The sequence below is a fragment of the Pseudophryne corroboree genome, chromosome 2 (genome assembly GCF_028390025.1).
Source record: "Pseudophryne corroboree isolate aPseCor3 chromosome 2, aPseCor3.hap2, whole genome shotgun sequence".
Classification (NCBI taxonomy): Eukaryota; Metazoa; Chordata; class Amphibia; order Anura; family Myobatrachidae; genus Pseudophryne; species Pseudophryne corroboree.
This window is the reverse complement of record NC_086445.1, coordinates 1,028,561,161-1,028,587,345: the sequence shown is the minus strand read 5'-3', so window position 1 is coordinate 1,028,587,345 and position 26,185 is coordinate 1,028,561,161. Positions and strand designations below refer to the sequence as shown.

The 26,185-nt window shown below is 42.8% G+C and overlaps 1 protein-coding gene and 1 long non-coding RNA gene across 2 annotated transcripts in view; both read left to right on the top strand.

The window, feature by feature from the left end:
- TEX55 (testis expressed 55) overlaps window positions 1-26,185 on the top strand; it is a 94,764-nt gene that overhangs the window by 30,282 nt on the left and 38,297 nt on the right. The window contains exons 2-3 of the mRNA XM_063956772.1: window positions 14,332-14,381; window positions 19,616-20,410. Coding sequence (XP_063812842.1) covers window positions 14,334-14,381; window positions 19,616-20,410 — 843 coding nt within the window. The 5' untranslated portion in view covers window positions 14,332-14,333. The remainder of the gene's footprint in view (window positions 1-14,331; window positions 14,382-19,615; window positions 20,411-26,185) is intronic.
- On the top strand, window positions 5,145-8,493 carry LOC135050334 (uncharacterized). The gene is made up of 5 exons (XR_010241600.1): window positions 5,145-5,638; window positions 6,418-6,521; window positions 6,930-6,989; window positions 7,311-7,406; window positions 7,516-8,493. It is a non-coding gene; the product is annotated as an uncharacterized LOC135050334 (long non-coding RNA).

Genomic DNA, 26,185 nt, shown 5'->3' with positions numbered 1-26,185 from the left:
ATGATTTCCCATTTACAGAAAGATTCACCACATATTACATTTCATAAGAGTTATATATTGATAGACCATGAACATACTATATATACTTAAATCATCCCTAAGTTGTATATTCCTTTTATCAAACTTAAACTAAAAAAAACTATAAACATAGGGGGAGGGGGGGGGGGACTGTAAGATGGCCGGACTAATAGGAATGGTTAAATACTATTCACTTCTCTTTTATTATGAAGACTATTATAGGAAAGACACAATATCAATATCTTCGTTTAAGCCACCAGGAGTGAGAGTGTTCAAAGAGTAGATCCAAAATGTCTCCTGTTTGGATAAAGTTAGATCTCTACTTTTTCCTCTAGGATCTGATGGAATGTATTCAAGAATGGTAAAGGAGAAATTCTCCTTAGTCACAACTGAATTGTGTTTATCCATAAAGTGTCTGGGGAGACTATGGGACGTCAGTTTTTCACGTTCCTCATATGTTCTTGTACTCTGATTTTAATCATTCTCTTAGTTTTGCCTATATACGATAGGCCACAGCTGCAAGTGATCCGATAGATAACATATTCAGTGTTACAGTTCACAAGGTATCCTAATTTGTACCATTTCCCTGTTTCCATTTTAATATTAATGGATTTACGTTCCATAAATTTACAACAGATACACTTTGAACATGGATAACAACCCTTTGTAGGTATAATGGAGTCTGGACAGCTTCTGTGTTGTACTAAGTCAGATAGTCTACTTGGTGCTATTATACTTTTCAGATTGGTGGATTTCTGGAAGACCAGATTAGGTTTATTTGGAAGCGTAGGGCCCAAAATTGGGTCCTTCAAAAGTAAACCCCAATGGCGTTCCAGAATTTTTCTAATTGAATGATTTTCACGGTTAAATTGTGTAATAAAAGGTCTTAACTGTTGTCTTGCTGGTTCAATCTTATCCTTAGGAAGTAACATCTTATCTCTTTCTTGTAGAGATGCTTTTATTTTGGCCTTAGAGACCATATCAACAGTATAGCCCCTTTCTTCAAATCTCTTTTGTATGACTGCTGCCTGATCCCAGTAGTCTTCAATGCTGGTACAATTACGTCTTAAACGGAGAAATTGAGCGTATGGCACATTGTTTTTCCATGCTGGAAAATGACAACTAGTTTGCGGGATGTAACTATTGGTGTCCACTTCCTTAAAAAACGTTTTTGTACTAATCTTTTCACCTACTGTTCCCATTAAGGTGAGATCAAGATAGTCTATCTTCTGCGAATCAGTTTGATAGGTGAATTTTAAATTCAGATCGTTGATCTGAATGGAAGCCATAAAGTCATCAATACTAGCTCTATCTCCTTTCCATATGAAAAGAAGATCGTCTATGTATCTGCGATAGAAAACAATGTTTTCACAATATTCAGAACCATAAACAAATGTATCTTCCCATTCCTTCATAAAAAGGTTAGCGTACGATGGGGCAAACTTAGTCCCCATCGCTGTACCTTGTTTTTGTAAATAGAATTTGTTGTTAAATTCAAAAAAGTTGTGGTTTAGAATAAATGTTATGCCTTCCAGCAGAAATGACACATCCTTTTTGGATAATTCGGGATCATTAGATAGAACTGCTCTAATTGACTCTATACCCTTAGAATGCGGGATAGAAGAATATAGCGCTTGGACGTCCAGAGTGAGCCAATAATAATCCTTTATCCAAATAAAGGAATTTAGTTCCTGGAGGACACTTGTAGAATCTTTAAGGTATGAGTCCATTTTAGTTACATAAGGTTGAAGTCGAATATCAATATAGTGCGACAAATTAGAAGTTAGAGAATTCACTCCTGCCACTATAGGTCTTCCTGGTGGATTTGTATTACTTTTATGTATCTTTGGTATGTGATAAAAGTTCGGCACTATTGGATGTTTCACGTCCAAATAATCGAACTCATCCTTGCAGATCAAATTGTCCCTCAACGCTCTCATTAACAGACAGGTCAATTCCTCTTGGTAAGTTTTAGTAGGATTGCCAGGTAATTCAATATATGTATGCCCATCTAGTAGTATACTAGAAGCCTCATTCAAATAGGCTTCTCTTGTCTGAAGGACCAAAGCTCCTCCTTTATCGGCCCCTTTAATCACTATGCTCTTATCTTTTTTAAGGGACGAGGACACAGATTTCCTCGCATACAACAACAAAAAGAGGAACTTCACACAAGATTAGATTCTCCACAGGGTGTGAAGAGAGGACACAATGGAGGAAACGAGGACGTAGAGGGGGCAGAGAGAAGCCCAAAAAAACGAAGAGCACTGTTCCATCAAGAGAAGTCCCATCTGGGGTTGTCAATATCGCAAAGAGACAGTTATCAACAGCGGAAAGCTCCTTATTAGAGAAGGGTTTAAAATTTGCGCCGGATTCACATGTAAATAAATTTAATTTATTTATAGACCTTAATAAGTATATTCGGAAATTGACCATCCATAGACATTTTCTTAAAAATCCCCCAATTGAAAGTTCCAATAAAGAGAAACCTCCATTGGTAAAATTACCTTCTAAGTTTTACCCTGTAGAATCTAAAAGTAGTAATTTGGACATATTTTATGAGTCTGTAAAGGAGGACTTTAGAAAAATGAAATCAAAAAGTTCTAAATATGGAAATAATCTGAACCCTCAAGAGAAAGGAGCCTTGAAGTCCCTTAAAAAAGATAAGAGCATAGTGATTAAAGGGGCCGATAAAGGAGGAGCTTTGGTCCTTCAGACAAGAGAAGCCTATTTGAATGAGGCTTCTAGTATACTACTAGATGGGCATACATATATTGAATTACCTGGCAATCCTACTAAAACTTACCAAGAGGAATTGACCTGTCTGTTAATGAGAGCGTTGAGGGACAATTTGATCTGCAAGGATGAGTTCGATTATTTGGACGTGAAACATCCAATAGTGCCGAACTTTTATCACATACCAAAGATACATAAAAGTAATACAAATCCACCAGGAAGACCTATAGTGGCAGGAGTGAATTCTCTAACTTCTAATTTGTCGCACTATATTGATATTCGACTTCAACCTTATGTAACTAAAATGGACTCATACCTTAAAGATTCTACAAGTGTCCTCCAGGAACTAAATTCCTTTATTTGGATAAAGGATTATTATTGGCTCACTCTGGACGTCCAAGCGCTATATTCTTCTATCCCGCATTCTAAGGGTATAGAGTCAATTAGAGCAGTTCTATCTAATGATCCCGAATTATCCAAAAAGGATGTGTCATTTCTGCTGGAAGGCATAACATTTATTCTAAACCACAACTTTTTTGAATTTAACAACAAATTCTATTTACAAAAACAAGGTAGAGCGATGGGGACTAAGTTTGCCCCATCGTACGCTAACCTTTTTATGAAGGAATGGGAAGATACATTTGTTTATGGTTCTGAATATTGTGAAAACATTGTTTTCTATCGCAGATACATAGACGATCTTCTTTTCATATGGAAAGGAGATAGAGCTAGTATTGATGACTTTATGGCTTCCATTCAGATCAACGATCTGAATTTAAAATTCACCTATCAAACTGATTCGCAGAAGATAGACTATCTTGATCTCACCTTAATGGGAACAGTAGGTGAAAAGATTAGTACAAAAACGTTTTTTAAGGAAGTGGACACCAATAGTTACATCCCGCAAACTAGTTGTCATTTTCCAGCATGGAAAAACAATGTGCCATACGCTCAATTTCTCCGTTTAAGACGTAATTGTACCAGCATTGAAGACTACTGGGATCAGGCAGCAGTCATACAAAAGAGATTTGAAGAAAGGGGCTATACTGTTGATATGGTCTCTAAGGCCAAAATAAAAGCATCTCTACAAGAAAGAGATAAGATGTTACTTCCTAAGGATAAGATTGAACCAGCAAGACAACAGTTAAGACCTTTTATTACACAATTTAACCGTGAAAATCATTCAATTAGAAAAATTCTGGAACGCCATTGGGGTTTACTTTTGAAGGACCCAATTTTGGGCCCTACGCTTCCAAATAAACCTAATCTGGTCTTCCAGAAATCCACCAATCTGAAAAGTATAATAGCACCAAGTAGACTATCTGACTTAGTACAACACAGAAGCTGTCCAGACTCCATTATACCTACAAAGGGTTGTTATCCATGTTCAAAGTGTATCTGTTGTAAATTTATGGAACGTAAATCCATTAATATTAAAATGGAAACAGGGAAATGGTACAAATTAGGATACCTTGTGAACTGTAACACTGAATATGTTATCTATCGGATCACTTGCAGCTGTGGCCTATCGTATATAGGCAAAACTAAGAGAATGATTAAAATCAGAGTACAAGAACATATGAGGAACGTGAAAAACAAACTGACGTCCCATAGTCTCCCCAGACACTTTATGGATAAACACAATTCAGTTGTGACTAAGGAGAATTTCTCCTTTACCATTCTTGAATACATTCCATCAGATCCTAGAGGAAAAAGTAGAGATCTAACTTTATCCAAACAGGAGACATTTTGGATCTACTCTTTGAACACTCTCACTCCTGGTGGCTTAAACGAAGATATTGATATTGTGTCTTTCCTATAATAGTCTTCATAATAAAAGAGAAGTGAATAGTATTTAACCATTCCTATTAGTCCGGCCATCTTACAGTCCCCCCCCCCCTCCCCCTATGTTTATAGTTTTTTTTAGTTTAAGTTTGATAAAAGGAATATACAACTTAGGGATGATTTAAGTATATATAGTATGTTCATGGTCTATCAATATATAACTCTTATGAAATGTAATATGTGGTGAATCTTTCTGTAAATGGGAAATCATGTTGATGTTGGTTATATTAATATTGTCGGTGTAATTTGAACCAGACAATTAAACACTAAACTTTAAATTTGAAACATGTCGTATCAATACTATTAGTTATTATTGCAATAAGTCACTTTAAGTATATTTTTTATCAAATAGTTTATAATTAATATTATTTATCACAAATTGGTCACTTATATTGATTAACACTTATTTAATAAATAGCACTATTAATACCTTTATTTAATTGATGAGATAACAGCACTTTATTACTATTTAGAATTCAATATTAATGTTACAATTCTAACTGTGAAAAAAGAGTTTGACTTTAATGACCAAAGAACTCTTTAATAGTAGACCTTATAAAGAATTTTTGTTTAATCTTTATTCATCACAGAAAGAATCCCTAAAGCTAACCACAAAATTTAACATCCGCTGACACATCTCCATCGAACTACGGGACCATGGTACGCAAACAGCGATCGTGACTCGCATGTGATGTACATCCGCCAGAAGTGCGTGACTGTGACACGCACGCGGTGCGTACTTCCGCCGGAACCGTAAGTGCGGTGCGTTGACACGCACGTGAGAGTGGAACGCATGTAGCGTTCAGATTTTGTCCCCCCTTATTTTTTATAATGTCAGGAAGCAGAATTGATGTTAGTTAACCAGTAAGAATGGCATTCCACATAGTACCATGAGGTCTTAACACATTACTAACTAATAATAAATTAATTAATCAGCCAGCAGGAAGTGATGTAATATCAAGGGAGCTATAAAGGGATGCCCCTATATTGCCTCTCATTCTGTAGTTGGTATTCAATGAGGTTGCACTTGTTCCTGTAAAAAGTAAGTTTGAGTACTATATTGGTATTTTTGGAACTTAGTTATTGGATGGTCTTTTTGAAAATGTATTAGATGAATGGATTCCTTAATTGAAGAGTAACTACTTAATTTTAATATGATTGTAATATACTAATTTAGTTTTACTTGTCCACAGGGAATAGTATCATTCAGGATTTGAAATTTTTCCTAAGTCCTCTTTTTGGTGACATGTATAAACAGAGGTAGACTATAAGGTTCCACCATTCTTGATTGAAAATAGGTAAAAACCAGACTAATTTAGTGCAATCATTGAATACCATATGAGGTTAAGTATTTCAGATGTTAAAAAGTTCTTCTTGCTGGTTATTAATTACAGCTGTGAACTTAATTGGCTCTCTAATGATTGATTGAATATACCACTCCCCATTGCATGTTAGATTAAAGACATCATTTAGGGGATCTGTTAGGTAACCAGTAAGAATGGCATTTCACATAGTACTATGAGGTCCTAACACATCACTAACTAATAATAAATCAATTAATCAGCCAGCAGGAAGTGATGTAATATCAAGGGAGCTATAAAGGGATGTCCTTATATTGCCTCTCATTCTGTAGTTGGGATTCAGTGAGGTTGCACTTGTTCCTGTAAAAAGTAAGTTTGAGTATTATAATTGTATATTTGGAACTTAGTTATTGGATGGTCTTTTTGAAAATTTATTAGATGAATGGATTCCTTAATTTAAGAGTAACTACTTAATTTTAGTATGATTGTAATATACTGATTTAGATTTACTTGTCCACAGGGAATAGTTTCGTTCAGGATTTGAAATTTTCCTAAGTTCTCTGTTTGGTGACATGTATAAACAGAGGTAGACTATAAGGTTCCACCATTCTTGATTGAAAATAGGTAAGAACCAGACTAATTTAGTGCAAATATTAAATACCATATGATGTTAAGATTAGTATTTCAGATGTTAAAAAGTTCTTCTTGCTGGTTATAAATTACAGCTGTGAACTTAATTGGCTCTCTAATGATTGATTGAATATACCACTCCCCATTGCATGTTAGATTAAAGACATCATTTATTAATTAGTTTTGGATAAAAAAGTTCTTCTATTTGAATCACCTTAAATACCTTACATTAAATACTGACATCAGCATGGTTTCTTATAATCAATTGAGGAAGTTGTTATATCTTCTCTGATTTGTTGGTAGCATCTATGTTATTTTAATGGTAAACAGGATGTTACAGGAACATTTCCTATTAACAATCATTTGAGTGACAAAAAACTATTTTATCTTTATCCCTTTTAGGGAACGTAACATCATCTAATTTCAACCAAATTTATATATATTTTTTTGAAGTCTATCTAGGTATGTATTGTACAATGAGTTGTAATGTGGATATAATTGTGTGTATATTGTGAATTTGAAGTTTTATGTGGACTTTAATTGGAGTGTTCTATAACTATTGGTGGTTTCTGATACTTGTAGACCCTGCCCTTTGTATCATTTCCATCAGTTGAATTGATGTTTATTATGTGGATAAATACGGAGCTATTTGATTTATATTGACATTCATAATATTCTTTCGACTTTCCCTCCCTTTTCTCTTCTTTTGACTCTCCCTCCCTCTTCCTTTTATCATTTGTATAAGGATAATGTTTATTGATTATTATAACGATAATGTTTCAGATATTATATTTATCGAATTGAATATGTGATTGGATGTAATCATTGGATATTCTAAACCTTTCTAATCAATGGTAATCACTCCTACTATAAGAACTGGTACGTATGTTAATCCACAATAGATTTCAATGGAATACTTACCTGGATAATAATATGTCTTATTAATGAAGACTATATGATTTATATATTTCCATTTGTAACTATCCAGATTCCAAACCCCTGATGAAGTCCTAACGGACGAAACGCGTTGGGTTTTGCAACGTCTGGTTAACAAAGTCCTTATCACAGACATCTGGTTGGAGATACATCCATTTCGAGTTCTGACTGTGATCACCTGGCTGTAAAATCCTCACATCCAACTGTAATTTATGTATAAGATTGTAATATTGTTTTATATGAATTTTTAGAAGGTTGTGTCAATAACGAACGCTTAGGATAAATATCGTTTGTTTCTGTACAATAAAAACTTTTAATTATTGTCATACAAAAGGCATATTGGCTCCCACGAGAATCCATTTCTATTTGTGATATATATATATATATATATATATATATATATATATATATATATACATACATACATATACACACATACAATGAGTCCGAAGCAGTGGTTCACAAATCTTTTTGAATCGCGGCTCCCTACAGTATCAAAAGTTTTTAATATATATATATATATATATATGTGTGTGTGTATATATATATATATATATATATATATATATATATTAATGCGAAGGATGATACAGCGCCACTTGTGGATTAAGATCTCAGTGGTAAAATTGTATATAAAAAAATTGTTAAGAAGAAATTTAAAACACAACCGCCTTGTTATAGGTGTCTGCCACCCCTTAAGGTTGCAACACTAGTACAATGCTGCCTAAAAAGATATATATATATATATGTATATGTCTTCTCAATGCAGTGCTATAAGATTAACTATAAATCAGCGCTGTTAATGTACGGATTGATTGTAATATGTATTATGTTGTATTGATGAGCTAATGTGCACTGTTGGCTATTGCCAGAGTCCCAGCCTCTAATGTGGATTATTGGCCTCTGTATAAGTCTGCTGATTTGTATGCTTATTCATTGATTCATTCTGATTTATTCCTTCATTTCTGATATTTCTGCTGAGTTTTTCTATTGGATATCAGTGAGTTCTCTGTGAATAGGCGGATTGTAATGTGCACTATGGATTTTTGATGCTCTTCCAGAAAGGGGAGGGGGGGGGGGGGGAGCCTTCATTCTGTGCAGCCTAGAGAGCCCATAAGGTAATACCTCCTATGTCTCATTTATATGAACATGTTGTTATGCTTCTGCGTTATCATTGTTCTGTCCATGGCAAGATGTGTATTGTTAAAGGACGGTTAGTTTGTAGACTAGAAATCTTTTATATACAAAACAATAGGAAGAAAAGTAAACAAATACTGATACTTTGTATCTGCTGTACAGCATCCTCCTCCAGGTTGACACCCATTGGTCGACAGTAGGTTGACACAGGAAATAGGTCGACACGGCCATTAGGTCGACATGGAAAAAGGACGACATGAGTTTTTCACTTTTTTTTATTTTTACTTTATCATACTTTACGATCCACGTGGACTACAATTGGGAGCGGTAACCTGTGCTGAGCGTAGCGAGGCACCTTGCCCAAAGCATGGCGAGCGGACACGGTGCACTAATTGGGGTTCCCGGTCACTTTACGAACAAAACAACACCAAAAAATATAAACTCATGTTGACCTTTTTCAATGTCGACCTAATTCCTGTTTCGATCTACTCACTGTCTACCTAATGGGTGTCGTCCTAGAAGGTTCCGGTATGAATGGTCGACCATGTTATGGTCGACAGTCATTAGGTCGACCACTATTGGTCGACATTGACATGGTCGACATGGGCACATGGTCGACACATGAAAAGGTCGACATGAGTTTTTTAACTTTTTTTGGGTGTCGTTTTTTGCGTAAAGTGACTGGGAACCCCAATTAGTGCACCGCGTCCCCTCGCATGGCTCGCTTCGCTCGCCATGCTTCGGGCATGGTGCCTTCGCTCCGCTACCGCTTCGCTCGGCACAGATTACCGTTCCAATCGTACTCCACTTGGATCGTAAAGTATGGAAAAGTTCCCCAAAAGAAAAAAAAGTAAAAAAACTCATGTCAACCTTTTCATGCGTCGACCATTTTCATGTGTCGACCATGTGTCCTTGTCGACCATGTCAATGTCGACCAATAGTGGTCGACCTAATGACTGTCGACCATAACATGGTCGACCATGTGAACGGATACCGTCCTAGAAACTGTCGACCCTGAGTCCCAGACCCGGAGATTAGGGGGCCTAGCCCAAACCCTAAAAAACTTCTCCATACCATTAACCCTCCTCCACTAAACTTCACAGCTCCATACCTCCCAACATGACCTCTCCAGGAGGACACAATGCTCTGCTCCTGCACTTCCCTCTTACTGTATGATTACCATCACCTGTGCTGTACCCTAATACTGACCCAGTGCTCATACCTATGTCATACCTCCCAACATGACCTCTCCAGGAGGACACAATGCTCTCCTCCTGCTCTTCCCTCTTACTGTATGATTACCATCACCTGTGCTGTACCCTAATACTGACCCAGTGCTCATACCTATGTCATACCTCCCAACATGACCTCTCCAGGAGGACACAATGCTCTGCTCCTGCTCTTCCCTCTTACTGTATGATTACCATCACCTGTGCTGTACCCTAATACTGACCCAGTGCTCATACCTATGTCATACCTCCCAACATGACCTCTCCAGGAGGACACAATGCTCTCCTCCTGCTCTTCCCTCTTACTGTATGATTACCATCACCTGTGCTGTACCCTAATACTGACCCAGTGCTCGTACCTATGTCATACCTCCCAACATGACCTCTCCAGGAGGACACAATGCTCTCCTCCTGCTCTTCCCTCTTACTGTATGGTTACCATCACCTGTGCTGTACCCTAATACTGACCCAGTGCTCATACCTATGTCATACCTCCCAACATGACCTCTCCAGGAGGACACAATGCTCTGCTCCTGCACTTCCCTCTTACTGTATGATTACCATCACCTGTGCTGTACCCTAATACTGACCCAGTGCTCATACCTATGTCATACCTCCCAACATGACCTCTCCAGGAGGACACAATGCTCTCCTCCTGCTCTTCCCTCTTACTGTATGATTACCATCACCTGTGCTGTACCCTAATACTGACCCAGTGCTCATACCTATGTCATACCTCCCAACATGACCTCTCCAGGAGGACACAATGCTCTGCTCCTGCTCTTCCCTCTTACTGTATGATTACCATCACCTGTGCTGTACCCTAATACTGACCCAGTGCTCATACCTATGTCATACCTCCCAACATGACCTCTCCAGGAGGACACAATGCTCTCCTCCTGCTCTTCCCTCTTACTGTATGATTACCATCACCTGTGCTGTACCCTAATACTGACCCAGTGCTCGTACCTATGTCATACCTCCCAACATGACCTCTCCAGGAGGACACAATGCTCTCCTCCTGCTCTTCCCTCTTACTGTATGGTTACCATCACCTGTGCTGTATCCTAATACTGACCCAGTGCTCGTACCTATGTCATACCTCCCAACATGACCTCTCCAGGAGGACACAATGCTCTGCTCCTGCAGTTCCCTCTTACTGTATGATTACCATCACCTGTGCTGTACCCCAATACTGACCCAGTGCTCATACCTATGTCATACCTCCCAACATGACCTCTCCAGGAGGACCCAATGCTCTGCTCCTGCACTTCCCTCTTACTGTATGATTACCATCACCTGTGCTGTACCCTAATACTGACCCAGTGCTCATACCTATGTCATACCTCCCAACATGACCTCTCCAGGAGGACACGATGCTCTGCTCCTGCTCTTCCCTCTTACTGTATGATTACCATCACCTGTGCTGTACCCTAATACTGACCCAGTGCTCATACCTATGTCATACCTCCCAACATGACCTCTCCAGGATGACACGATGCTCTGCTCCTGCTCTTCCCTCTTACTGTATGATTACCATCACCTGTGCTGTACCCCAATACTGACCCAGTGCTCATACCTATGTCATACCTCCCAACATGACCTCTCCAGGAGGACACAATGCTCTGCTCCTGCTCTTCCCTCTTACTGTATGATTACCATCACCTGTGCTGTACCTCAATACTGACCCAGTGCTCATACCTATGTCATACCTCCCAACATGACCTCTCCAGGAGGGACACAATGCTCTGCTACTCCCTCTTACTGTATGATTACCATCACCTGTGCTGTACCCCAATACTGACCCAGTGCTCATACCTATGTCATACCTCCCAACATGACCCTCTCCAGGAGGACACAATGCTCTGCTCCTGCTCTTCCCTCTTACTGTATGATTACCATCACCTGTGCTGTACCCCAATACTGACCCAGTGCTCATACCTATGTCATACCTCCCAACATCACCTCTCCAGGAGGACACAATGCTCTCCTCCTGCTCTTCCCTCTTACTGTATGATTACCATCACCTGTGCTGTACCTCAATACTGACCCAGTGCTCATACCTATGTCATACCTCCCAACATGACCTCTCCAGGAGGGACACAATGCTCTGCTCCTGCTATTCCCTCTTACTGTATGATTACCATCACCTGTGCTGTACCCCAATACTGACCCAGTGCTCATACCTATGTCATACCTCCCAACATGACCCTCTCCAGGAAGACACAATGCTCTGCTCCTGCTCTTCCCTCTTACTGTATGATTACCATCACCTGTGCTGTACCCCAATACTGACCCAGTGCTCATACCTATGTCATACCTCCCAACATCACCTCTCCAGGAGGACACAATGCTCTCCTCCTGCTCTTCCCTCTTACTGTATGATTACCATCACCTGTGCTGTACCTCAATACTGACCCAGTGCTCATACCTATGTCATACCTCCCAACATGACCTCTCCAGGAGGGACACAATGCTCTGCTCCTGCTCTTCCCTCTTACTGTATGATTACCATCACCTGTGCTGTACCCCAATACTGACCCAGTGCTCATACCTATGTCATACCTCCCAACATGACCTCTCCAGGAGGGACACAATGCTCTGCTCCTGCTATTCCCTCTTACTGTATGATTACCATCACCTGTGCTGTACCCCAATACTGACCCAGTGCTCATACCTATGTCCAACATGACCCTCTCCAGGAGGACACAATGCTCTGCTCCTGCTCTTCCCTCTCACTGTATGATTACCATCACCTGTGCTGTACCCCAATACTGACCCAGTGCTCATACCTATGTGATACCTCCCAACATGACCTCTCCAGGAGGACACAATGCTCTGCTCCTGCTCTTCCCTCTTACTGTATGATTACCATCACCTGTGCTGTACCCCAATACTGACCCAGTGCTCATACCTATGTCATACCTGCCAACATGACCTCTCCAGGAGGACACAATGCTCTGCTCCTGCTCTTCCCTCTTACTGTATGATTACCATCACCTGTGCTGTACCCTAATACTGACCCAGTGCTCATACCTATGTCATACCTCCCAACATGATCTCTCCAGGAGGACACAATGCTCTGCTCCTGCTCTTCCCTCTTACTGTATGATTACCATCACCTGTGCTGTACCCCAATACTGACCCAGTGCTCATACCTATGTCATACCTCCCAACATGACCTCTCCAGGAGGAGGACACAATGCTCTGCTCCTGCTCTTCCCTCTTACTGTATGATTACCATCACCTGTGCTGTACCCTAATACTGACCCAGTGCTCATACCTATGTCATACCTATGTCATACCTCCCAACATGACCTCTCCAGGAGGACACAGTGCTCTGCTCCTGCTCTTCCCTCTTACTGTATGATTACCATCACCTGTGCTGTACCCTAATACTGACCCAGTGCTCATACCTATGTCATACCTCCCAACATCACCTCTCCAGGAGGACACAATGCTCTGCTCCTGCCTCTTACTGTATGATTACCATCACCTGTGCTGTACCCCAATACTGACCCAGTGCTCATACCTATGTCATACCTCCCAACATCACCTCTCCAGGAGGACACAATGCTCTGCTCCTGCCTCTTACTGTATGATTACCATCACCTGTGCTGTACCCTAATACTGACCCAGTGCTCATACCTATGTCATACCTCCCAACATGACCTCTCCAGGAGGACACAGTGCTCTGCTCCTGCTCTTCCCTCTTACTGTATGATTACCATCACCTGTGCTGTACCCTAATACTGACCCAGTGCTCATACCTATGTCATACCTCCCAACATCACCTCTCCAGGAGGACACAATGCTCTGCTCCTGCCTCTTACTGTATGATTACCATCACCTGTGCTGTACCCCAATACTGACCCAGTGCTCATACCTATGTCATACCTCCCAACATCACCTCTCCAGGAGGACACAATGCTCTGCTCCTGCCTCTTACTGTATGATTACCATCACCTGTGCTGTACCCTAATACTGACCCAGTGCTCATACCTATGTCATACCTCCCAACATGACCCTCTCCAGGAGGACACAATGCTCTGCTCCTGGACTTTTCTCTTTATTTGTGATTGCCAGCACCTGTTTTGAACATAAGGATTTTTCATAACATTTCTTATTGCAGCAAATGTCTGAATAGAAATCCGCAGGGGGCGGCTGAGTGATGTCGCCGGTCTTTGCAGGCGCGAGCGGGCGTACAAACCATAGAACATTCAAAGGATTAACACTGCATATGTAGAGGGTCCAATTGTCAACTCCGGAATGTTAACGTGTTCTAAATGTCTACATACACATTATGTCAATTCTTCTGTATGTTCACACGTTACATGTTGACATTCTGCCTGTCGATATTCATGTAGATATATGGGGCCATGGTCGCGGCACAAGAAGACGCCAGGATAGCGTCATCAAAATGTAGAATTTCCCATCAAACATAACAATCTCCAGTAATAATGTAAAATGTGGTAACTGTCTAATTTCTTGTCCCCTTACAGATATGGATGTTCCCGAGGGTCCCCTCCCTGACCACTTCCATGCGGAAAACGTGAGTGTGGTTACTGGGCGGAAATAATCTTTACCGTAACCGTTCTCTTTCCTTTTTATTTGTTTCATTGTTCTAGCACAGATGTTTAGTAGGATATTAGGGGAACACTCAGCTCAGCACAGACAGGGACACGTAAATACAGATGGAGCCCTGCTCATCTATCCCTTTAATAAGATTACCTGAGCCAGGGCAGTCGGATTTATTCCCCTGCTGTAATGACTTAATCCCCTGCTGTATTGTTCTCTCTGTATTGTATTGCAGCTGAGAACAATATATGAAACGCTTATGCTAATAAACCATGGTGCACGGACGGAGCAGCCTGTTTCCCCATTATTGGGGCTCATTGGTGTGGGATAAGGGTTGTGGCAGAACTGTGAAATGTTACATTATATAATGCCTTTGCCCAGCGTGGATATCAGAACAGATATCTTTACTCAAGGTCCCTAGTGTATAGTAATTTCCTTGTCAAGGCTGCGGTATGTATATACTACTGTTCTACGTCACTGACTAAATATACGGCTCTGTTAGCAATGGCCTATTCTACAGCAGATAACTGTCTCCACAGCGCAGAGCTGGAAAAAGAAAGAACGGAATGACCCCTTTACTTTCTTCGAAGACATGAGATTAATTGAGCTCCATTCAGTTATAGAAATCCTATCCACATAGAGTGTAGCTATTTACTATGCATTGCTAACTAGTGTTTATCTTTTTATTTTAGACACATTACTGTTGGAAATGATGTGCGTGTCCGTGTTGACATTGCAGAGTTATATAGATACTCTATATAGATAGCAGCTACAGCTGTACTCACTGTTAAATGTACACAGCCGTACTCACTGTTACATGTGCACTGGTGATGGAGTGGAGCTTGAGTGTAGTGGGGTTTCATACAACTCACCTGCCAGTGAGCAAACAGGTAGCGGTGCAGGAATGCTGGAACAGCTCCATATGCAGGTCTCTCATAAGAGCTAAGCAGGAGACTCCTGTTACTCACCATGTCATTCTACACAGTAAAGCCAAGATGGCCCCTGCACATGCTCCGTAGTGATCTCAACAGCCATCTTGGGGTAGGGCATGAAGCGTCTCTGGAGTCTTCATAATAGCACATTCCTCTTTCAACAATTACCACACACACACACACACACACACACACACACACACACACACACACACACACACACACACACACACACACACACACACACACACACACACACGGTGTGGAACATCCCCAGGTACACTGCAGTGATTATGGGTGTGCAGGAAGGTGCCGTATTTAGCACATAAGACAATGAGTAATATACTAAGGCAGCGTATAGTGTTCCCCCTTGGAATTTTTGAGGGCAGGGCGCCGGTCTGTGAGGGCATTTGTGTGCGCGTCTGAAAACTGAGCGTGGCTATGGAAATTGGGGGCATGGCTCTAAGACGTCTTTAGAGCGGGCAGTGCGGCCCCAACAGACGTCACTAAAGGGGGCATGCTCGGACGGCGGCGTCATTAAAGAGGGCGTGCCTAGCACCTACGGAGGTGCTGGGCTTTCCCCAAGCACTCTCCCGTAATGTGAATGGATGCTATGCGCATGTGCACGGCATCTATACACACTGGGAGAGCAGGAAGCGGGCAGGCTGTTTAGCAGGGCGCCGCAGAAAGGGCAGGGCGGATTTTGCCTTTAAAAAATCGGGCAGGGCGCGGCACCCTGCTGAAACAGCCTAGCGTGAACACTAGTATAGTCCAACAGGCAACATGGAAATTGCTTTTTTGTTAATTTTAATATTTTTTGTGCTATGTCTTTGCAAAAACAAACACCCCAGAAGGTAATTATGGAGGGAGCATATAAGTACTACCTTTTACAGTCCCTTTTGCTTATATGGTTACGGTAGGGTGATCTCTAACTGCGCCCGCTGGTTTTTCCTCAGTGTAATGTCACCCCAGCGCAGGCCGATAACAAGGCCGTCTGAGGCAGCGCGGCGCGAAGTCTACTCCGAACTGCTAGAGTGGGTCGTATAGTGATTACACAGTTAACCTAAATCTGCAGCCGCAGCACTTGGAAACCTGCCGCACAGATAATAGAAAATAGCCAGACCGAATCATAAATCTATATGGCAGAAGTCAAATAGATTTAGGATTATAACGACCTTCTGCTAAGTTATGAATCTCGCTGTACACACAAGCGTTAACCCCATCTGCTCCGCTTCACGCTTAACAAAGCGGAAAAAGGATTATTTATTATCCTTATATAATGCTTCAGCTAATATACGGACACGCTCCTCCCTATACCTTGCAGCAGTTAGTCATTTACTATTTTTTTATGCCCAAAGACATTGCCGCGGAAGGATTAATGATTTAAATGAGACTTATTTTTTTTACAGTAGGGATTCTTTATAATGTATTATTTTATTCTTTAAGATGGCCAGAACTTATTTATACCATAGGTACTAAACTTAATGCAATTTACTGCAGAGGAACATTATACTGCGAAGTGGTCCTGTCATCTGTGCATACCTGAGGCAGCCATTTTGTCAGCTGGTGCAATACTTTGCCCGCCAATTCACCACCCTATCCATTCACCAGGACCTAGCATAACATGAGGTATTTTGTGCTTTTACTGTGTATATTAGTTCAGAACACAGACAGGCTGCCTCCACTGGGTCTAAGTTATATCACTGGATAGTCTGCATTTCAATGAATATTGGTTCATCTGACAAAATGGCCGCCTCCAGTGTGACTGGAGCATTGTCATAGATGCCAACATTTGGCACCTCCCCCTCCTAAAGATTCCAACAGGGAGGTCCAATAGACCAGTGCAGGGATGTCAAATGCGGCTCTGTACTGGGGGGGTGCGTTTCCAATGCAGTGGGCGTGGCTCTGTACCGCCATGGCGTATGTACCCCGCAGACGGTTGTGTGGTTTCACTCCCCCATGTACTCTGGGCTCGGATACTTTGTATTCGCGCTCCTCACCACTCTGCGTCACTGCAGGGAGCTTAGTGATGCAATTCACTGCATTTTGCCCCAAGAGTGATTTGGAGGAACTCCCCAGAATTCAGACGTCTCCTGGACATTCTGATAGCGTAGGCACAAGTACAACTCGTACTCTGGTACATTATAGACAGGAAGCCTGCCTTTGCCGCTGTACACAAACACTTGTGGGCGACTGTTCCAAGTGTCTTGTAACACATTATGTTGTACCTGCAATTTAATAAACATTTTTAGCACATTCTAACAACCTGTTCGGGTTGTGTCATCTCTTTTAGTCATTGCATTTCTGACACTTGCTAATCAATTTGCATAGTAGGAAATTAAGGCGGCATCTCGGCATGCAGCAATGATTCCTGGACGGGCTCCATATCTATATTTGTATAATGAGTTTGTCCCCTATCACATACATTGATTGAAAAACAATGCCTGCACGCTCAAGCGCGGAGAAAATATTATTATTATTTTTTTATTATTATTATTTAATGTATTTTATGTACTGTCAGAGAAGAATTTGCCCGTCTCTGATGCAGAGCTGCTGCCAATATCCCACTTCTGTTTGCCTGTTTAAAATAGCTGAAACAAGGGTGATTCTGCTGCATTTTCCTAAAATAGAAACAGGCTATTTAAAAATGCGCTGCATAGCAGCAGATGTCGAACCACTCTTGGCTGGATATTGTCATGTTGTTAAAAGAGACTGTTCTGATTACGGCTGCATTTTTCCAGCAGTGCGCAGCATTGATTGAGCCAAGAATCTGGGGGGACCGGGGCACTTCAGCCCCTGCGTCACTCCAGCACGGGAGAACATAGCGCTTTTCTTCCTTGTCAATCGCAAAAAGAGATCAGATCAGTTATCACTTCTCAAAACTACTATTTACGAATGTACCACTGATTTAATTTTGGGGGTTACAAATGAGGCAGAGGGACAGCGCAAGTGGCTTTGTGGCACCAAACTAGCTGCGCTAGTCTATGGCGTGTCTCTATTTCTGTGGCTATCCCTGATTCTCCATCAATCAGGGATAACCACACATCACATTTAGCTAACTCTGGTCACGATATGGGGCAAACCTATTCTCTTATCAAAATCATTTTAACACATCAAAACATGTCCATACATTTATAAGTAGCATTAACTGTTTTCTAGTGTTCATTCTATCACCCTGCACCTGTCCCAAACCTGTGCAGTTCCTCTTTCCTGCCTGTGTGTGTCGCTCTCTGCTCTGGTGCTTCTAGCACACTCAGTGCCGAGATACAGACCAGAGTGTGCTAGAAGCACCAGAGCAGAGAGCGACACCCCAGGCAGGAAAGAGGAACTGCACAGGTTTGGGACAGGTGCAGAGTGATAGAATGAACACTAGAAAACAATCACTCTGCACCTGTCCCAAACCTGTGCAGTTCCTCTTTCCTGCCTGGGGTGTCGCTCTCTGCTCTGGTGCTTCTAGCACACTCAGTGCTGAGATACAGACCAGAGTGTGCTAGAAGCACCAGAGCAGATAGCGACATCCCAGGCAGGAAAGAGGAACTGCACGGGTTGGGACAGGTGCAGGGTGCTAGAATGAACACTAGTTTTCTTTGGGTTATGAGCCTCATAGTCTAATATTTCATAAAATGAATATAAAAGGAAATGTAATCTGCACAGTAACGGCCTTAGTAGCATACAATGCCGGTGTTCATAGAGCGAATGTTTGCTAATGCGTGCACGTGAAAATCCCTTAAACAGTCCATATGACATGCGTCCTGCCCAAAGGTGCAGTTGTGATTGGTCTCAGAGTTTTGATTGAGAATGTGTTGTACATTCCTGGGCAGTGTTTATTCAGACACAGGGAAACGGACTGTCCTGTGGGGCGTGTTATGGCAGTGTTCTGGGTGTGTCACTGACAATGGGTTACGTACACAGACGCCTAATCATTCACATTGGAGGCCATTCTCAGATGGAAAATTTGCAAGTTTCCATTGTGCGACTGACGGTGGCGTCTAAAGATGCACCAAGTGGTATTACAGCATCTACAGACATTGAACGTGGAGGTCTTTGTCCATACAAAGTCAGGGGAAGGGGTGATACTAGCTTTATAATAAAGTAACAGACCCGGCAACAGCAGGAGACACTAAGTTGGTCGCAGCGGCAAGTACCTCAGAACCAGCCGCTAAGCGTTAGTCTTTGGAAGTCAGGACAAAGTGTAGCCCCAGATGTCTTTGTGTTATATCTGAGACTCATTGTCTAGACCCTGATAGTTCCACTCTCTCTTCTTCTCTGTTATCAGGCAGATGTGATTACGGAGAGGGCAGAAGGTGAAACACCTCTTACTTCATCCAGTGAAACTGCGGAACCAATACTGGAGAACTTAGCCAATCTTCTGCCTACAGAAGAAGACGTGCGACCTCCATTAGAAGAGACTACTGCAACCTCTCTCCCATCAAATAAAGTCCTGGAAGATTCCTCCTCTTCTCCGGAGGATGATCCGGTATCACAGCCTCACCCACCGGAAGCTGGCGCAGTTGTCTTCCCTAAAGAAGACTCTTTAGTCTCTGAGAAAGAGGATGTAGCTTCTCCTGTGATAAAGGCAGGAGAGATACTTCCAGAAGAAACATCACCGCCACCATCAGAGATCGCTCCCAGCACGAAGTCGTATGAAGAAGACACCACAAAGCTAGTGCCCCAGCAAGATGCCGCCTCTCCTACCTTCCCTCAGGAGGATACAAAGACAGAACCTGGGCAGAGAGGACACAACCATGAGCTGGACCCAGCAGCGGTTGGTCTGGTACATGGACATGATGAAGCTTGTCTTTCTGCTGAACCAGATGCATCCACTGAGCTAACCCGTGATGGAGAAAGCAGTAATGCACAACTTACAGAGGTTCTGTCGGTAGAGGACACCACACCGCCGAGCGTTACTGAGTCTGCTGCTCAAGACGGAACCGAGCTGGCCATGGGGTCTCCTAAGGAAGACAGAGGTGGAAACATCACTGAGTCTTTGAAAGCCACTACCACACCACCACCCACAGCGGCAGCAGCTTCTCAAGGGGCCTCAAGCCCTCTGGAGCCCCCTGCGCAGGGGGTAAGTGATCTGCTTTCAAACTGTTACATTAACTATAAGTTACATTAATCATATATAGTAATTCATTGCACAATAGGCCTAATTCAGAGATGTATGCAAACCCGCAAATTTATTTACACAAGACGCCCCCTGCGACATTAGCATATTATCGCACAGCAGCTCCGTATAAACTGCACCCATCTCTAAATCAGGCGCACTGTTATTACAGAAATGCCCAGGCATGTTAAAAGCGTTGAAATCTATATTTTTTACTGGGACTTGTAAAACTGAAACTATAGAAAATGTTATGTACGGTAGTGTAGTTGATAAAGCAAATCCAGAATATAACCAGTGTTGTATTTTTAGCTGTATGATGCTCTCGCTGTTATGTGTGTTCCGCCGCGTCCCTCTTGGGTGGTGCACTTTTACTTGGTGCACGTGGGCAGATCACAGTAGCTCAATAGATCATTTATTTTACCATCCAAGGTGCATGTAAGGGAGGCGTTAATTTAGACTAGAAAAAAAATTAACATATTCCCCACGCACACTGCAATGGACCAGCAAAAGAGACGTACATCCTACATGATAATAGTAATGCAGAGATCACAGTTACATACATTTGCAGACATATGGTAAGCCACCAACCACGGCAAGGCGTCTCTGCTCTGATGGTCCTATGTTACATGATAATAGCACCTACTGTCTGCATACTTACCTACTCTCCCAAAACATGTTGGAGACCCACGATTTTTTGGGTAGCTTTCCCAGGCACCAGGAACAGACGGTACCCACCCACTTACTTCCTAGTGAAGTGGGCAGGAAAGGAGAATAACACCTGGAAAAAAAACGTGGTTCCTCTAATATGGCACTACAAGGATCAGCATACCCTCTAACTACTGATCCCATCCATGCCTCTCAGATCAGTGATACACAGATTGGTAGTTGCTGAAACCTGGTTTACTTGCGTTTACCTGTACTAGTAACAGCAATAGAAGTATGATATTGTAATGGGTAGGGAGCACTAGAACCAAATTCTTCTTTCATATTGTTCTTGATGGGCGAGGTGCACTTTATCTCATGCAAGCGTTTGTCCTGCGCGTACATTTATAGCAAATAGCTCGACCTGTGTATAGCTGTAAGCCTGTTTGCTAGTACATTTTTGTTATTTATGTAAATGTGTTTTACATTAATTAAGCTCACAAGCTAAAGTGCTTCTATGTTCTTTCTCATTGTGTAATGTACCTATCCGCTGCAGCACATGTGAGGCGGTATTAGCGAGTGCGCAACCTATCCGTTCTCTTGGGACCTGTGACATCACCAAGGCACAGGGTGAACCGTGAGCTAAAAGGGTGCAGTGTTATTTGTGACTCGGTGATGTCACTTGTGTCCAGTGACAGGAGAAGCTGCCTTCTCCTGAGTGATGGTTCCACAAGATGAGTTTCTCCACGGTGAGCAGGTGAAAGTGACCCTTTGTAAGACTTGTAAACTTTAAACCATACAGTCGGTATCTAAACACAGATTAGGGGTGTTTTACCTGAATGAGGCCCAGGTAATAGCAGAGACGAGGCCACAAAAAAAAAAAAAAATACTATCACCAGATGTGATGCATTCCAAGATGGCCGGAGATGCGAGATGCCGGCCATCTTGGATATTTTTTAAAAGGGGCAAACACATGCCTTGTAAGTGATTGCCACTTTAAAACAACTTTGCAGTTGCATTTATTTGCGCCCACATGCCACCTGTTTGCAGGAGCGTACGCACCTATGCAATCCTATGGGTTGTGAGTGCGTGCACGGTGCGATGAGTTAGGTCTCCTCTATACATGCAGTGCCAGCGTCCTTAATTAGGGTGCCCCTGCATTGTACTTTTTATTGTACTGGTGATGCCAGTGCGGGTTGCTTGGCGCAGGGAATTCGCAAAGTCTGGGGAAATTTGGAGCAGTCTGAGGATTGGTGTATGTGGACACGTCTGGAAAGTGCTCTTTATGACGAAGCTGCACACTTGTGCACCAGAAAGTATGGACTTTGGTAATTTAGAAATACTGGGACAAATGCAGATTCTACTGCTGAGATTTTAGAAATCAAATCCTTCAGTAAAGCTCATAACCGGCTCTCGTATAGCTAGTATATTGGGCCTGATTCATGTGTGTAATAGGCCCTACACACTGGGTGATAATACTGACAGATATGAACGATCTCATTCATTAATGAACGAGATACCGTTCATATCGTGCAGTGTGGAGGCACCAGTGATGAATGATGTGCGGCCCCCGCTCGTTCATCGCTGGTGCCCCGTCGCTTGTGCATGCAGGCCAATATGGACGATCTCGTCCATATTTGCCTGCACTGTTATGGAGCCGGGTGACGGGGGGAGTGAAGAAACACCCGCACAGGACCTCACCTTCGGGGAATTGCAGTAAAGATCACATTGGCGATCCTTACTGATTAACCTCTAGATTGTAATGAGATGTCTAGGATTGAGGCTGCAACAAGGACACAATGGAGGCTGTAGTATGGAAATGGTGGTAGCTTCAATAAGGACACAGCGCAAACTATAATAAGGGCGCGGAAGAGGCTGCCCTAAGAGCACGTGGAGACTGCAATAAGGGCACGGTAGAGGCTGCAATAAAGTACAGTGGAGGCTGCAATATAAGCACATTGTGGAGGTTGCATTAAGGACACTATGGAGGCTGCAATATAAGGGCATGGTGGAGGCTGCAATGTATGGGAACGGTGGAGGCAGCAATAATTACACAATGCAGACCACTCTTTGTCAGACGCCATTTTGCCCTTTCTCCTCCGCTGTATTTGCTTGTTTTCCAGTAGTAAAGCAATGAGAATAATCCATAACTTGGATCTTCCCCAGGAAAATACAGTTTTTGCTCAGGGTTTTATAGAAGACCAGTTTGCTTTATATGCAAATATTTGATTTCAGATTAATACATTATAAAGAGACAAACCTGGATAATACCCTGTAACATTGAACCAGATGACCGAAAAATTACGCGGAAACAAGTTTTGAAATGAAATTTGAACATGTTAGTGACTGGTGTATGGGGAATACCGCCTTAGAACTAGAGGCCGGAGGTCTATAATCGGATCAGAGATGTATAAGTAATTGTATTCAGCTGCGCTCTCCAGGCAAACTCTGACTCAGTAGCTGAATTAAAAGATGATGGGATGAGCGTAATCTCTTTAGCGCAGTGCAGCCCAGAAGCATTTGTACTCCCAGCCCAGCCGCACAAACGTGGTTATGTGATAATAAGTGACGGCGAGGCGCAGGACACAGGCCGATAGATCAGGCAGGAGGAACACGTTCCGATGAGCTGGGGATTCACTATCACTGGAAGTCTGACATTGAGGAGAGTTACAGTCGCTCGTTCCGCTGTTTATCCACTGCTTTTGGGAGACAGTTATTTTGTGCTCTGCACCAACATTCATCCGATCAATTCACTGGGACCCGGAGACGCCGCTACGGCGTGAGTTAAGAGGGTCCTGGAGAATTTATAGGCTGCATTCTTAAGGGGGCATTCAGACCTGATTGAACGCTAGGTTTTTTCGCAGCGCTGTGATCAGGTCAGAACTGCGCATGCACCGCAATGCACAGGCGTGTCGTACAGGTACAAAGCGGATCGTTGCTGTGCGATGGATTTAACAAAGAATCCATTTGCACAGCCGATCGCAAGGAGATTGACAGGAAGAAGGCTTTTGTCGGTGGCAACTGACCGTTTTCTGGGAGTGTTTGGGGAAAACGCAGGCGTGTCCAAGCGTTTGCAGGGCGGGTGTCTGACGTCAATTCCGGGACCGGGCAGGCTGAAGTGATCGCAGCGGCTGAGTAAGTCCTGGGCTACTCAGAAACTGCACAAAACTTTTTTGTACCGCTTGGCTGCACATGCGATCGCACACTTGCAAATCTAAAAGACACTCCCTGTTGGGCAGCGACTATCTGATCGCAGCGCTGCAAAAAAAATAGCTAGAGAGCGATCAGTTCTAAATTAGGCTCTCCGTACGATGGGCTCAGCCCAAAGATTCCCACTTTCCGTTGTGTGTTGTTAAAATGGTTACGATGTTGACATGTTCATAATGTTGACATTTAACCTAATCCTAAAAATAACACAAAAATGTAGACATTCTGGTCATTATGATAATTTCGATATTGTAATATGTACGTAGACCTTTTTTGTTGTTGTTGACCACCTATCCATGGTGGTCATTCCGAGTTGTTCGCTCAGTAATTTTCTTCGCATCGCAGCGATTTTCCGCTAATTGCGCATGCGCAATGTTCGCACTGCGACTGCGCCAAGTAAATTTGCTAAGAAGTTTGGTATTTTACTCACAGCATTACGAGGTTTTTTTCTTCGTTCTGGTGATCGTAATGTGATTGACAGGAAGTGGGTGTTTCTGGGTGGAAACTGGCCGTTTTATGGGTGTGTGTGAAAAAACGCTGCCGTTTCTGGGAAAAACGCGGGAGTGGCTGGAGAAACGGAGGAGTGTCTGGGCGAACGCTGGGAGTGTTTGTGACGTCAAACCAGGAACGAAACTGACTGAACTGATCGCAGTTGCCGAGTAAGTGTGGAGCTACTCAGAAACTGCTAAGAAGTGTCTATTCGCAATTCTGCTAATCTTTCGTTCGCAATTTTACTATGCTAAGATTCACTCCCAGTAGGCGGCGGCTTAGCGTGTGCAATGCTGCTAAAAGCAGCTTGCGAGCGAACAACTCGGAATGAGGGCCCATGTCGACATTCTGACCGGACAGGCCGGAATATTGGTATTATCGGAAAATGTTGAAAATACCCTACAAAGTCGCCGTGTGAGCGCCGACACAGTCGGACCTGTTTTCCCTGCTGGAATTTGGCCATGTTTGAATCATTTTAAAGTTCAGCAAATTACGGAGTATTGTCTCGCTTTAGAAGCGGTTGGGTGGACGGGTTACAGAACCACTTTTAAAGCAATTTCGAGCATGTCTAGAATATCTACATCTGCGTTTTGCAAATATCACTGGATAATGTCTTATATTAGGTCAATCTTTACTTCTCTATACTGGAGCTTAGCGGAGGATGCAACAAGGGGTTAAATAAAGTCCAAGAGGTTAGCGTGGATTATTGCGCTCGCCCAATCAGGGGTGTAAGCTGTGTAGCGCTAGCTGTGGCCAAGAGTTACACCTGTGCCTGACACTCCGATCCAACAGGAGGTGGGGGAGGGGGAGGGGGAGGGGAGGGGGAGGAGGGGGGGGGGGTGGAGACAGCTAGTGACTGTCCTGTTGCTCTAGAAATACATGTAGTATGGTGGGACTTGTAGTTCAACAGCAGCCGGAGATCCACAGGTTTGCTGTAGAAAAACTCTTGCTCCGCAAATGGAGTGGTGGGGAGCTTATGAACAACATTCCCGCCTGAGGATGTACTAGGTATGGGACAACATATGGAAGCACCTGGGCAAAAGAGAGACACGGAAAGCACAGAAAGCAAAGAGCTGGTTTCTGTATTAGTTATGCACAGAACGTCCCAGCTTGGTCGGGGTCTGTTATTAAATGCAGGACAGCCCTGGTTGGTGACCTCAGTGATCAAGACCACGCAACGTTCCAATGTTTTACCAGCAGCGGTGCCTGCGGTGATGTAGCTTTGGGCAGAGGCACTTATGCCAGGATATGATCTACATGCATTATGTAAAAGTACCCGGCAGGTAGAATGCCACAAGTCCCAACCTGTGATACCACATTCCTATTCAGCAAAAACGCTCCAACGAGAGCTCTGCAGAGTCTGATAAGAGCGACGGATTTGATGGTACACCGTTCACGCCC